Consider the following 15,558-nt stretch of genomic DNA (forward strand, 5'->3'; position numbering starts at 1 on the left):
TTTCAGCCCGGATTACCCCTTTAATGGAAACTGCTGTGCCTCTTTTTCTTTAGATTTAATCTCTTGCTCTTTATCTCCTTCTTTCTTTATTTCTTTCTGTCTATCTCTCTTTCGTTTGTTCTCTCTCTCACTCTTTCTGATTACTATTGAAATTAACTTTGTTTTCATAGATTTACATGTAACACTTTTTAGATTCCCTTTTCAACCACTTTATAATCTATTCTAATCATTACAACATTGCTTGAACATTACATACCATAGCACTGTATGTATTATGCACTTGTTGACTTCAAAGTTCAAATTTATGCAGATGTTGCCAAGAAAAAATTAATGGCAGTTATTCTTGCAGAAATATAAAACAAATATGCACCCACAAACAATACTCTATTGAAAAAGAGCATCATGCATGATGGCTTGAGGTGAATTTGAAGGCATGCTCTACTGCGCATGAGGCATGTTATTAAGATCTATGATACATAATAAACATACCACATGCCTCAGAATGAGAGGAACATTCAAAACATGCCAGGGACGTTCAGACCCAGAAACATTAACTGCTGGAAAATAACCAGGCAAAACTTTATTTTGGACCTTTCACAACCTGCCTATATCTGTAACATTGCAGTCAATGGGGATTTTCCAAGGCTCTTTTATACATTATCCAGGGCTCTTTTGGGCATTCCTTGGGGGGCAAAATCCCCCTGAGTCCCCTTTTATTTTCCCCTGCTAAATACCAATACTGTTCTCTTACATATTAAAGCTTTGTGCAACTAATACGAAAATTACCCTAATATGAATTTTGATCACTGTGCATTGATTGGGATTCAAAATCTTACCTACATGTAGGCCACTTGCTCAAGTGCACAAAATGAATATCATCTTTTCAGTATTATTACCTGGAATTACATGTATATTTTTCATTCATGAATGAAGACATAAATGTAGGTCTTACATGTAGGCCTATTTATAACAAGATCTGTGATAATCTTTGAACTGGCCATATATTTGAAAATCTAATCACAGCTTTGTGGGGAACTTATTAGAAGAGAACCATGAATTCCTGGCTATACATTGTACATGTTTACAACAAGAGAGAGATACATGTAGGAGATGTCCCGACCATTTTACAATCTACTCATCAAATTGCCATTTACATACTATACATTGTAGACTTGAATAGTGATCTTAATTTTTCAAATAGCTGTTACCTTGTAATTCCTTTTGTGCGATTTATTTCACTTTCACCTTTCTGTTTTCTCACTTTTCTCCTCTTCCATCCTTTACATTCCCTTAAAAAAAGAGACTTTTGAACTATCAAATCTATACAACAGACAGATGATGGAAATGTGAGGATGGAAAATTCATTTTAAACATGGCTCATGCGAGCAATGTTTTGATGGAATGGGTTCTCACGCTATTATCACACAATATTACTTTGCCATTTTCTCCTAGGATACCACTCTTATACAGTCTATAATGACTGGAATTGATACTGGAAGAGCACTTTTATTATGAAAGAAATACTGCTTTGAAGTTCAATATAAATCTTTGACAAAATAAATTATAAAATAAGAGATAAAATCAATTCCTTTGTCAGAGGACTAAATCCTGGATCAGAGCCCTATTGCATAAAAGTTACTGTTATGATAACTTTGCCATCCAATGGTAATTACCATGGCAACGATGATCAACAGCCAATCAGAATCAAGAATCCCATGAAAGTTACCATTGCATGGCAAAGATACCATAATGGTAACCTTTATGCAATGGGGCCCTAGAAGTTTATAGAGCCAATCAGAGTTCCCTTTGCCTTAACTTTTGCAGTGCTTTATATTTGTTGCATCGTGCGTAACAAAAACAATTAATAGGGCAGGGCCCTACATGTTAATTTTTTTTTTTGTAGAGATACAGAAAATATATTAAATTTCCTATAAATGGGCTTACGGAACAGAAGAGAAAGCATCATGTGTGTTTCTGATAATTTGATTGCATACATGTACATGATATATATACACATGTATCATACCTGCTTTACACTAGTTTAATAGTGGAATGTTTCATTCTCTGGTTGTACTGTATGCCATCCTTGTACATTTTTTCTATGAGATCATGCTTCATATGGCAGAATTTAATGATAATATTTACTCAAGATCATATGAAATTCTAGCATTTTTCGAAATCCTACATCTCAATACAAAACATGGAAAGGCACAATGGAGTCCATTTCAAGGAGGCGTGTCTACTTTCTATCCCAGTGGAGTGGTTGTGTTATTTTTGCACAGGATATGGTGGAAGTGATGACATAAACAGAGATACATGTAGTGTGACCTGAATTTCCAGGTCACCAATGCTTGACTCAACATGGGAGAATCTTCAGGAGAACGAAGAGATTGTGATATACTGTTTCACTTTCCAACAACCTGTTGAACATCTGGCATCATTCTGATTTTCTGAGCAGACTTTTGCTGAATCTTTATTTTAAATGGTTGTACAGGGGACATGGTTTTATAGACATGTATGCTCTGTACATGTAGTGTCTTCCTCAAAGGACAAGTCCAACCCAACCAAAAGTTGAAAGGAGAAAAATCCAAGAATCATAACACTGACAATTTAATCAGAATCAGATACTATAAGAGAGTTATGACATTTTAAGTTTTGCTTGATTTCACAAAACGTCCTGGTCGGCATCATTGGCGGCGGAAGCTAAAAATTTTAGGGGGGACGCAGGAAACAAAATTGACAAGCAAAATAAAATAAATAAATAAAAAAAAAGGTTAGCAACCAAAATTTCAGGGAGGGAATACCAAAATTGTTTGACAAGCAAAAAAAAAAAGGTCATCAACAAAAATTTAGGGGGATCGTCCCCCCACCTCAAATTTAGGGGGGACACGTCCCCCTCGCTTCCGCCGCCTATGGTCGGAATGCAAATGAGGGGTAGATAACATCAAACATTCACTATTTCTTTTATTGTGTGAAACTATATTTTTATTCCTCCCTGAACATGCGGTATTACCATTGTTTTAATGTTATGGTTCACCTCAACAAAAAGTTGATTTGAATAAAAAGAGAAAAATCCAACAAGCATAACACTGACAAATTTCACCCAAATCGGATGTAGAATAAGAAAGTTATGACATTTTGAAGTTTCACTTAATTTCACAAAACAGTTTATTTATATATATATGCCCACCCTGGTCAGTATGCAAATGATGAGACTAATGACATCATCCACTCTTTTTTATTTTATTGTATGAAATATGGATTATTCTAATTGTCTTCTTGTTATCAAGTGAAACAATTATTAATTTCTCCCTGAACATGTGGAAATAGCATTGTTTTTCTATTTGGTTCAGTCAAGTTGGTCCTTATTGTCAAATCTGTAAAAAATGAAATATTGTATTATTCAAACAAAAAACAAAAGAAATAGTGAGGAACATCGTCGACTGTCTCATTTGCATGTCACCGAGTTGTGCATATCACTGTTAATTGTTATGTGAAAAATATAAAATGTCATAACTTTCTTATTTTACATCCGATTTTGATGAAACTTTCAGCGTTATGCTAGTTAAGATATTCTCTTTATTCAAATCAACATTTTTCTGGGTTGGACTTGACCTTTAAGTTTGTCCTTAATGTCAAAACTGTAAAAATTAAAATATTGTATTCAAACAATATTTTTCTCTATTGATTAAAATAATATTTTCCTCTATTGATTAAAATCAAAATTTTTCTGAGGTGGAATTGACCTTTAAGCTTAATATTCAACGGATGAATTGGCTTTGTCAAAAGTAGACAATTTGATTGTGGCAGAATGATGGTATCTATTTTTATCATCAACAATAGCTGATCTTTTTAGACAAAATGGAAGTCGTAATTATTAAAAAAGGGGGGCAACAAATACATGTTATCAAGGTTCATTAAACAGCTTGCCTGATGTCCAGCTGGCAGGCTGCATTTTAAGGCCAAGTGCAGTTATGATACAAATAGACCATTCTTATCCCCTGCCCATAGAACACATGTACACAACACTCGTAATAGTAATTACAGTGCACATGTGTAGGTAATGAATCATAAATATGGCCTACATGGAACAATATCAGGAGAGAAAAAAATAAAAGGAAAATTAATATTTCTAATGATTAGTTATAGGTAGTTGTGAGTTCATCTGATCGATGAAAAACATCTGTTATACATGTATATCAGCCTCAACAACACAGGTCTGCTATTTGTACAGAATGAACAATGTAGGTTCCATTGTCTCAATGTGTCATATTAAACAAGTATTCATTATAACAGAGACCCTGCAATTACTCTCCCACTTTAGCTTGTAGAGTTATCTGTTTATGTGTGGATCTAAAAAGATGAAAATGTTATAAATACCGGTATATCTTGCTATGAGAAAATATTGATTTTGGACATTTTACATATGAAAGAAAGTGTTGATGTAACATGGGAGAATTGTAAATAAAGAAACAAGCTAATGTAGCCAATTTTCATTCATTGCATTCATGCATTGTATTATGTCAATTATATCATTGGTAAAATGTTAAATGCAAATATATGCCGTATTGGAGGGAAATAAAAAAAATAAGAAAAATACATTCTATTGAATATTGTACTCTATGATTTGCATGTAGAATAGGTTGGAAGAATGTATAAAATCAGAGTATGGTCAAATATGAAACACATCAGCCATATTAGGCATTGCTATTTTGTTCTGTTTTCTACATTTGTGTGCAACATTGCCAAGTGTCTTCTGCTTAAATTGTTTATATGTTTAATGTTCAATATAGACAATAAAATTAGTCAATAAACTTGAGATTGAAATTGAATTGAAGTGTAAAATATTATTGGTGAATTCAATTGTTTTTAACTGTTTGTTTTTTTATTTTATTTTTTAAAATACAGATCCATTCCTAAAGAGTTACAAGGCACACTTGGTGCAACCAGTTCTTCTTCAGAAATATCTTCCCATCTTGCTTTCGGCATCGAGCTCATCCTCACTTTCATCTATGTCTTTGTTGTGCTATCATCATGGGAACTGAGATTGCCTGAGAGTGGCTATTACTGGCCCTGCTGTCGAGCCCTTGTCATCGGTATCACATATAGTATGAACACTATGTGGGGGGTAAGCATGAAATATCTGAATTACATATTCCTTACTCTCAGTCAGTGCATTATCTTTGGAGGGGGGGGGGCTTGTATTTTAATAAATACTTTATATTGTGACTTCAGTAAAGAAAAAAAAAATTGTGTGTTTCTTATTGGAAGACAGTCCTTGGGCATTCCACTACCGTTACAGTGTACATTTTCAATTCTAAAGAATTTATGGGTTTCTAGATTTATCCCATTAGTTTTCTCTGTTTTGATATATCTCTCCATTAATATGTGTAAGTGCCGTATCTTTTGATTTAGCGATCATGCTGTTCCTCAACCCTCGCCTCCTAGTGCTTCATCTCTATTTATGCCCCCTTTTTTCCTTTGCATTTCAGTATGCATTTACTCAAGCAAGCATGAATCCAGCCCGATCATTAGCTGCTGCTGTAATAACGAGCTTGGATACAACATTATGGCTTGTCTTATTAGAGGTGAGTTGGAGAAGAATATTCCACATGCCAATGCCTTTATGATGAGTGGCATGGAGGTAGGAGAGGAGGGTTCCTCATCAATGTAAACAAAATAGATGAAATTAACCCTTTCAGCATGTAGGCAAGTATGAAGGGATACTTTTCAAGTATATTAAGAAAAAAAATTGACAAAAGTATTTGTGGAAATCGCCATGAAAGATGTGTATTACTAAAATCAGAGGTATTAGACTTAAATTTTCCTGATGCAATTTATGTTTAAGGATGAATTACATAAAGTTATTGATTTGAAGAGTAGGTCAATCTCTTGAAAAAATAGAAAATAATTCATTGTCTCCCTAATGAAAGTGTGGCTCCACTATTTTAGTGGGCCAGTGATATCATAAGCTCACTTTGTATTTGGTATATTTTCCAGCATCCCATCAGCATTTCCAAACCACTGGCTGGTCATCTTTTCTCAATTTGAGAACAGAGAATATAAATGTAGGGATTTGCCATTGTTTGAAAATGTATCTTTTACAAATAATTCTTGTTCCCTTGCCAACTGACTTTTTAATGATAAATATTATTTGATTGCTTTGTTCATTACTTGTAATATTATTATATTTGCTTCAGGTCTATGTGGCTGGCCCAGTACTAGGCGCTGTTTTGTCGGCCCTAATTTACAAGTACATCTTTGCAACAATGGCGATCCGAGACCGTAGGAGGCGTAAGAACGAGAGGGCTTTGAATGGCGACTCATCGGAAGAGGAAAACATGGTCGTACTTCAGAACATTCAATCCCCAGTAGGGAGGATCAAGGATACAAGAGATCTTTAGTTCTCCCGGGAGGATTCCATATTATCTGTTCTCTGACTCATGAGGAGAATGCATACTGCATATCTTCTACGTGACCTACAGGAAATGACTCCGTGATCCTGTAACATGGTCGTACTTTAGAACATTCAGTCCCCGGTAGGGAGGATCAAGGATACAAGAGATCTTTAGTTCTCCCGGGAGGATTCCATATTGTCTGTTCTCTGACTCATGAGGAGAATGTTTACTCCATATCTTCTAGGTGACCTACAGGAAATGACACCATGATCCTGTACAAACTCCACATAGACATTGTAGAATGTAATGTACATCATCCCAACTTCTGTTAATTTGGTATTCCATTCAAGATCTTTGAGACAATTGTCCTGGATCTGCTAGACCAGGTTCAAGATTGGAAATGGAAATAAATATCGTGCCAAAGGGTTTTAAATGAAGCACATGAAGTACCGTTTATACATGGAGTACTTCTTTAAGATCTGCATATATTCTACAGGAGAAGCTTTCCATACGATCATAATATACCAATGAAGTGAGTGATTACAGGTCATTCAAATGATGGAGAAAGGAATGTCATCCTTGCTGGTCATCATCATGGAGAAATATATTTCAGTTCAAGGAATCCTGTACTACATGTACATGTACATCCATGTTTGGTGAAACAATGTCATAAACGATGTACTAAACTATGAGTTGTTGAGATAACTATATTTCATGGTACTAATCTTGATTATGCCAAGATCTAGAGTCATTTGGAAGAATATATATTCTGAGTCTGATACAAAAATAGATGGAAACACAAATCACTGTACATTTGGTAAATAATATTTATCAAATTCAAATATTTTCCATTTGAAAATTTCTCATGATAAGCTAGAGACTGTCATGTTTCTTTAATCATGCTATAAAGGGGATTGGACATTGATATTGATTTCAGAGTACAAGAAATAGATTGATATAAGACATGGAAATAATTTGAATATAGTGTTTTGTATTTTCCATTTGAACATTCCTTATCCATTATATTTATGTTCCCTCATTTATTCATCATTAATTAATAATGAGCTGAAGATTTTTATATTTCTTATACGTACTTTACCAAATACACTGTTACCATGTTAAGCATGCTTATGGATAGGTACTAATAAATTCAAGAGTACAAGAGTAGATTGATTAAAAAAAAAATGGAATAATGATAATAATTTGAATAGAAATGAATTGTCATTTGATTTTGCTGTCCATGTGAATGTACAATATTTCATCATTCCTGTGGTACTAATACATAAACATGTAAAATAATTTTTCTTTTATCTCATGTTATTTAGCTACCTGTTTACGAATTGTTAATTAGATTTTAATATTTTTTTTACTGTTTTTATACCGGTAGGTATATTATTTTTTGTAAATTACTGGAATCTAAATTGCCATCATTATGCTGTAATGATTCTTGTGAAGTCATTTTCATAATTATTTCTTAATCCGATTTTAAGTAAAAATTGGTGTACTTGAATATTAGATATACTTAATAGTGTGGTTCAATGGCACATGTACATGTATTTATGCCGTTTTAATTTCGACAAAGGCATCACCACAGCCCACAATGCCTTTGTTACAATGTAACCATTGCTTGCGTGGTGTGATAACAAAAGGAAATAAATAGAACTCAACACAAGATGGCAGCACACAGGAATATGAAGTAGCTTGGTTAGGTCAGTTTTGTGAGAGAAATCCATTCTACAAAAATGGAATGGACCATGCTACTAACTCAATTCCAATCTATCCTTTAAATTTTCACTTTGTGATCTGAGCCAGAATATAAATGGGAAAAGAAAAATTTGATAAAATGACTTTAGGAACTTAATAGCTTGACAATGTCTGGTAGATATTAAAGTTGGAAGACTTTCTGAAATCATCCCTTGTGGATGAAATGTACAACTGCAACACTTCAGTATCAGTACTAGTGTTGAGATCTACTTATAATATCTACTTAACAAAATAATAATTTGAATTGAATGTAAAAAAAACACAAAACTACTTTTGATATCAGAGATTTTTAATGTTTTTTATATTTACTTTTAAGATCTACTCTAAATTTTACTAGTTTTCTATATCAGAAAAAAAATACAACTGAAACTACTTTTAATGTTGAGAGTTTTCATTTTTTTTACCTTTAATATCTACTTTTAATTCACTACTGTTAATGTCAGAGAAATTACAACTGAAACTACTTTTAGTATATGAGAAAGGATGTAGACTGGTTAACACACGCTAAAAAGATTGAAAATACATGTATCTGCATGCCTCTGCTTACCATTGGTGGTTGCTGGAGGCATTACATTTTCTGGTTGTCCATCTGTCTTTGCCGTTTTTTTTTCTTTCTCGGGATAACTGAAGAAATTATTGACAATATCTGATTAGATTGGGGCCCCAAGATCAAAGGTCACACATGTCGTTATTGGGAAGTTTAGAAGTTATGCCTGTAACATATTTTGGGTCTCGCAAATATGGAAGCATAAAATTTCAATGTGTGCCGTTGAGAATCAATCTAGTCTTTTCTTTTTATTGGATCAACGATTACTTTGTCACTTGTCAAAATTGTTTTTTGTTGAGATAATGTTGAATATTGACTACCAACATTGAACTTGTACACAAATGATATGTTTTTGCAAAAAATGTTTAACTAAAATTATATTTCATTGGTTTTAGCAGGTAATTTTCATGACATTTTCCCAGATAGATATTAGTTTTAGACCTTATTCTGTACAGTAGGTGATTTCATGATATGAAAAGAGAGTGGTGACTGAATTATGATTTAATCAGAAAAAAATGAATACTTTCAAATTTGTAACCATTAACACTTTTCTTCATAGTGAAAGTTGCATTTCTCATCAATATGGTTTTTAATATTACATGTAGATATTAAAAACCGACTGCTATAATGAATTTCTAATTGATAAATTCCCTCACCTGAAGATAACAAAACATTTATACTTTTGTGTATCATGGGGCTGTTGGATTGTTTTGGTAACCTATTTGGCTGCATGAAGAGAATGGGATGGATAATTCTCAAATAATGTGTGTGAACATGACATCAAGGATTGTAAGGTATTGTGTGTTCTGATACCAAACTACCTATTTCTTAATCTCATTTAAACAAGGTAATTTTAATATGTGTGATGATAGTTGTGTGTTTGTAAATTCATAAACTATGCAAGCTGTACTTGCCAGGGAAGGCAAATGTAAAATACTTGTCTCCTGAAACTTGCCTTCATTTTATCTGTCACATTTGTACAAATTCTCTTTGTATAGGTCATACATGTTTTAGATTCATTACCCACTAGATTGAGGGGGTGCTTGCCCCCTTTACAAGCCAGGTATATTTCTGAACACTGTAAATAGAACAGGTACTTTGAAGTCCTCAAACCTAACTTAGCTCTGCAAAAGCCAGGTGTGAATCTTTGGTGATGATGTTTCATTTTCAATTTTTGAAAGTGATTGCTTAATTCTTATTGCTATAGCTCTTAATGAACTTAAAATTATGCATGCATTTTACCGTTATGTTTCCTTCTCTTCACCCTGTATTTCTCCCCTCTATCTTTCTCACTATCTCGCCTCTCTTTCTCTAACCCATGCCTTCGCCATTCTTCTTCAAGGAGAACAAAATCCTGGGAACAAGTTTGCTTGTATGAACAAAAGAAATCAATGAAAGTTTGATAAAAATTGAACAAAAAATAAGAAAGTTATGATCATTAGAATGTTTACATCCCTAATGATGTGGACAACCTCCCCTTTGCAATATGACCAAATGTCAGACTCGTAAAACTTTCCAATAACTTTGAATTTAATTGCAACTTTTATCAAGTCTATCCATATATCTTTTTTTCTCATGGGAAGACATGTTATAGGGGTTCTATAAAATACTATGGAGATACCATAGACTTCTCAGTTCTGTGACATCACAATGAGAGGATCTCCATAGCAGTAGTGATTTTTACATTCAAAATACAAATAACTCTGTTATTGTTTGCCCAAATATTAGCAAACTTTCATTCATCTTATGGGCTATTCCACGGTTACGTTACATTTGGAGACACCTTGACTCATACTTGGAGCTGTAACTCCATTATTATTGATAGGAACTAAACATCTCTTTATCACAACATAGTACGCAGTCTGACTATCCTTTGTATAAAAACAAAACTTGGGAAATTTCATTATGCTCCTGGCAAATCTTTGAAATGTGTCGGTTACTCATGTTACATGATTTGGACATGCATAAAATGAAAAGTGGACATAAGTGAAAAGTGTCCTCATGCAAGGCTTTTATGAAAGTTGATTATATCCATTTCAAAGAAGTATATTAGGGAGACAAATTTGTATATAATTAAAAAAATAAAGAACACATGGTTTTTACAAGGGGTGCAGATAAAGTGGTTACTCACGTTACGGTTCAGATGGGCTATATGTACAAAGACACATTGAGCTCATGCTCACCAACCTATGGAATTGCCCTTATTCTTTGATTTTTCTTTTTTTCATACCAGCTAACTAAATCCAAGGGTTTCATTATCCTTTAATGTAAAAAAGCTGTTTCGTGTGTATCAATAGTGTACAGATGGAACCATATCATGTGTTACTGTAAATTCATTTGGACCATTCCAAGAGAGATGTCAACACTGTATATATGTGTATATTTCATTCTTAATAACATTATTGTAATATAATACATTGAGTCACCAAGCATATCGCTCTGTTTTTAGATGCTTTAATTTTATCATTATCATGTAGTTGGTACTTAATATATGAACAATATCATACAAATAATGAACATGTGTTGTGGCGATGGCAAAGGTATTTACAATATGCGACAAACGCGAATCGAAACCCTTGTGCTGATTGCATCTAGTTTGTGCACCTAAGTACGTGTAAGTGCATGAAAATCCTTCCCAGAGCCTTTTCATTGAAATAACTCGTATTTCAGATGGTGTTTTATGTGCTATAAGGGAAAGATGCATCCAAAATGTACAGTGTTGCACTTAAAAGTGCATGGCTGAAAGTACATGTGGTTGTTTAGAAAGCTGGTTTTTGTCTTTAGGGTAATCAATCCACACTGAGACTGAATGTCCACTAAATCTTGTTTTCAAATGAAAATCTTTAGAACAAAATATCTACTTGATTTTCTTAAAGCATTGAATTCTCATATTCTGCATGTACATACAGTTGTAGAATATGAATATGAACTCCTAAACTTTTGCCATTATTATGGTACTATGCATTATGGCTATTGGTTCTTGAGTAACTTAACACAAGTCAAACATTCATATTCAAATCTGCCTGGGGAAGCTTTCTTGAAGAGAAATTTTTTACTTACATGACTGAAAGAAAGTAGAAATGATGCATGTATGAAGTTCCTGTGGATACAACATCATACTCGACACTATTATGCAAAGTTGAACTAAAGGTTGAATGTAAGATAGTATCATGTCCGATTACACAAACTATGCAACTGTGTATGACTCTTACTTTGAGTTGAAATCTACTTTTATTTACACATATTGTACCAAATATGTATATGAAATGCATTTACAGCATGATGTGAACTCATCATACTTCCCAAATGTTTTACAGATATGTTTGACTGATTAGTGATGATAATAATGTTGAGATATATCACAGAGGGAGAATCTACAATGAAATGGTAGAAATTATGAAAATATCAAGTATGATTAATCCTGAAATTGATTTACGATACATGTACCATATGTTGTGATTTCCATTATATTCTACCTCTTACGTGTTGATATCATTGTCAATTTCATTTAGATATTATTTTTGGTTGTGTTCAGGGATTATTTTCTGTGTTGAATTTTTGTCCTGTTCCCCTGTCAAAATATGTGTACACTAATTGTATTTTTATAAATATCAAACAATACTTTTACAATATGTATCAAAGTGAATTGTTTGATCAATTATATACTGTCTCTGTTTTCCTCGCTCTCTTTCTCTATTTTTCCCTTTCCTTGTTTATAGTTCGTATCTCCCTATTTTAATCCCATCTTCCCCAAGTGGTTGACTTTTATACAATTTTTTTTTAGAGAAAGTACTGATATCTGTGATCAAGTCTTCTAAAAGTTATTAATATCCTTATGTATTAAATCATTTTATTATGATAATATAATGTAACAATGTATTGTGGTGTAAATTATACAATGAAATGTTTTGCTCTTCATATTTCAATATGATATTATATGATGATAACGTGCAGAGTGATATCTGTTCATTTATTCCCCCCCCCTTCTACCCCTACTGTCTCTTTCTCTCTCTAAAACTTGGAATAGCCCATCTTTTACTTTCTGTCTGTAATATACAATCAGGCTTAACACTATCTTGTTGGGACTTTTTAAATATTTCCTAATCCTATTTGATATGTGTACATTTCTTATCCAAAACTCCGTTTGATAATTTCTCATATTCCTCATTATCATCCTTGTCTAACCAGATCACTTTATTGCTCCTTCTTTCTTTCTTTTTCTGTTTCTCTCTCTCTCTCTCTTGCTCTCCTTTCCTATCTCATCCTTCCCAGTTCCCTTTCCTGTCTCTTTGTTTCTTACATGATAGGTGTAGCTGCAATAGATTGGCTGATTGTATTCAAGTATTATAGTAATAATGTTGGAAATAATTAACTTTGTCATTTTTATATGGTGTATTATGTAACATTGAAACAAATGAAAATACAGGAATACAATCCTTAATTTTTGTTTCTTTTGGTCATTATTTGTCTTATTTCAAGTCAAGGTTTAAGAAAATTATGTGAAGCTATTTTACATACCAGGAGTGATGCCAGAAATTCATTAATTGATCATATTGTGTCAAGTAATAATTTATCATATGTCAAGTTATAATATAATGAATCATGTATTTCTTTTTCAAGAAACGGGTCACCAATCAGAATCAGTTACAAATGATTAGTTGTGATTTGAAATTGACTTGCATTTGATTGCATGATCCTGTCAGCCCCCCCCCCCCCCCCTTGGTATGGTGGTGTATGTTTACCCCGGTCACTTCTATATTAAGGTGGTTTCAGAACCTGGCGCAGTGTGCGATCTTGAGAGAAATAATGCGGAGAAGCAAAGCAATCGAGCATTACAAAATGTTTGCCCTTTGAAATCTTTAACATCTTCATATAGAGACTGGCTTTTAATGCATTCACCTTCAATGAGGCGAGGGCTCAAAATCCTCTCAATATGTACTTTAAGTTCAGTCTATCCCCCCCCCCCCCCCTCTATATCTTGAGATTTCATTCCTGTGCCAGCTCAAATTGCCACAATTTCTTTCAAATTAATTTTTGAACTTTACAAGACCGTAAAAATGGCAATAACAGAAGTGATATAGGGTGATATATAATTGTGCAATTTTGAGTAGCAAATCGACTGTGTTTAATATTGTGCACTTACAGTATACAGTGCGTATCAAAAAAAAGTTTACACTTTGAAAAAGCCCTGGGAATGAAAAAATATACAACGTGTGGGTAATCTTTTCACATATAATCTTGGGTTTGGGTCTCATTTATCCAATTAAAGTAAAAGTTTTGACAGAATGTTACACTTGAGTGAGCACTGTCTATTTTTGTAAAGCTCGCAGAAATCTGTTTGCGCAGAAATGCTCGTTTTCACGCTGTGTCAAGGGGAACGGGCGAAAACAAACTTACCTTCGAAACATTTCTCATACATTTCCCTTGCACTTTTAGTCAATTGAAATAAAACGGATACATTCAAGCCATTTTGTAAGGATTTTGCCACCCAAATTGAAATTTCAACACTTAGTAAGCACAACCTTTCCCCTTTTTGTGCCAGCTTGATCTGAGGACAACTGAATATGAACAAAAGTTTATAATATCAGACATCTCCAGCATTTTTTCACTAAGTTTTTATCATTTAAAGTGGGTTTACATTTCATTTAATACTTGTTTCTCCACACTTCCAAGCCTAAGCCATTTCATGTAAATCACAGCTCAGTGTAAAGCAAATAATGTCACGATGACCTCAGTGTGTGGCCTGGGGGAGTGGGATGGGGCGTAATGCACTATTCGAAGTGTTTTGGGCAAGGAAACAATTTTAAAAAAAGTAAAATATATCTTCAAATCAATTTTACTAGCAAAATTCCATGTGTTCTTCATGATTAAGGTCTACTTTTATTCGCATAACTATTTCAAAGTTCTGCGCAAATCATTTTTCACAAACTTTTCAAAAGTAAGTGGTGCTCACTCAAGCGGAAATATTTTTCGACAGTTATATCGCCATTTGCTTAAATGGATCTTTACCAATATTAAAATGTGGAAAAATCTTCAGGATATTACAAATCCCGGGGGGGCCACATACATTGACGAGTGGATACCATGCGCGACCAAAAAAAAACACGTAAAAAGGATGTCTTTTTCAAGATAGGGCACGTTACGTACGTAACGTGATAAGGGTGTCAAAACACAAAAATAATGAAAAAAGGATATTTATTTCGCTAGGAAAGCTACGTGTTTAGGGTCAAATTTGCGGGGATGATAAAACAAAATTAAAATGTTTTATAAAGGATGTCCTTTTTGCCCCAAACATTACGTGTTTAAAGTCCGATTTACCAATGTGTAAAGGTAAAACCGACGACCGACGGACCCGTGACATAACAATAAAATATTGCTGTACTTGTTTAGGGGTTCATTTCAGGGACTACTTGCCAAGTGTATCGTTTTGTTTCCAATACTTGTTAAGGGTAGGGTTTCACACGCCAATACTTGTTAAGGGGTGCATTTTCAGAATATGGAAAATACGTGTTTAGGGTGCTTTTCGAGACCTCATGGTCGCGCATGGTATCCACTCGTCAATGGAAGTGCCCCCCCCCCCCCGGGTTACAAATGTATAATTTTACAGGATTTTTTCTAAGTGTAAACTTTTTTTTGATACGCACTGTATTATGAAGAATAATTTTGATGCGTTATAAATTCGCCTTCAACTTTTTTTCTTTAGTTCCCCTTTCCTTCTTTATTTATGTTCTTGGCTCCTGCGTAGCCCGGAGCACGTGCCCCTTGGTATCTCTCTGCCCCCTATCTATCTCTCTCTCTACCTCTATCTTTCAGTTATCATGCACATTATCATTCCAAATGCTATATGGA

General features: G+C 33.8%; 1 protein-coding gene across 1 annotated transcript; it reads left to right on the forward strand.

Moving 5' to 3' along the window:
* Nucleotides 1-4,449: 4,449 nt before the first annotated feature.
* LOC129255071 (aquaporin-2-like) lies at nt 4,450-13,150 on the forward strand. The gene is made up of 4 exons (XM_054893631.2): nt 4,450-4,460; nt 4,909-5,128; nt 5,493-5,588; nt 6,201-13,150. Exons 1-4 carry the CDS (start codon nt 4,450-4,452, stop codon nt 6,402-6,404), a joined length of 531 nt encoding a protein of 176 aa, XP_054749606.2. The 3' UTR covers nt 6,405-13,150.
* Nucleotides 13,151-15,558: the final 2,408 nt, after the last annotated feature.

Source organism: Lytechinus pictus, chromosome 1 (assembly GCF_037042905.1).
Source record: "Lytechinus pictus isolate F3 Inbred chromosome 1, Lp3.0, whole genome shotgun sequence".
Taxonomy (NCBI): domain Eukaryota; kingdom Metazoa; phylum Echinodermata; class Echinoidea; order Temnopleuroida; family Toxopneustidae; genus Lytechinus; species Lytechinus pictus.

Coding starts and splice junctions, on each gene's coding strand:
- LOC129255071 (XM_054893631.2), top strand. Junction 5,129..5,492: donor GTATGAACACTATGTGGGGG/GTAAGCATGAAA, acceptor TTTGCATTTCAG/TATGCATTTACTCAAGCAAG. Junction 5,589..6,200: donor TATGGCTTGTCTTATTAGAG/GTGAGTTGGAGA, acceptor TATTTGCTTCAG/GTCTATGTGGCTGGCCCAGT.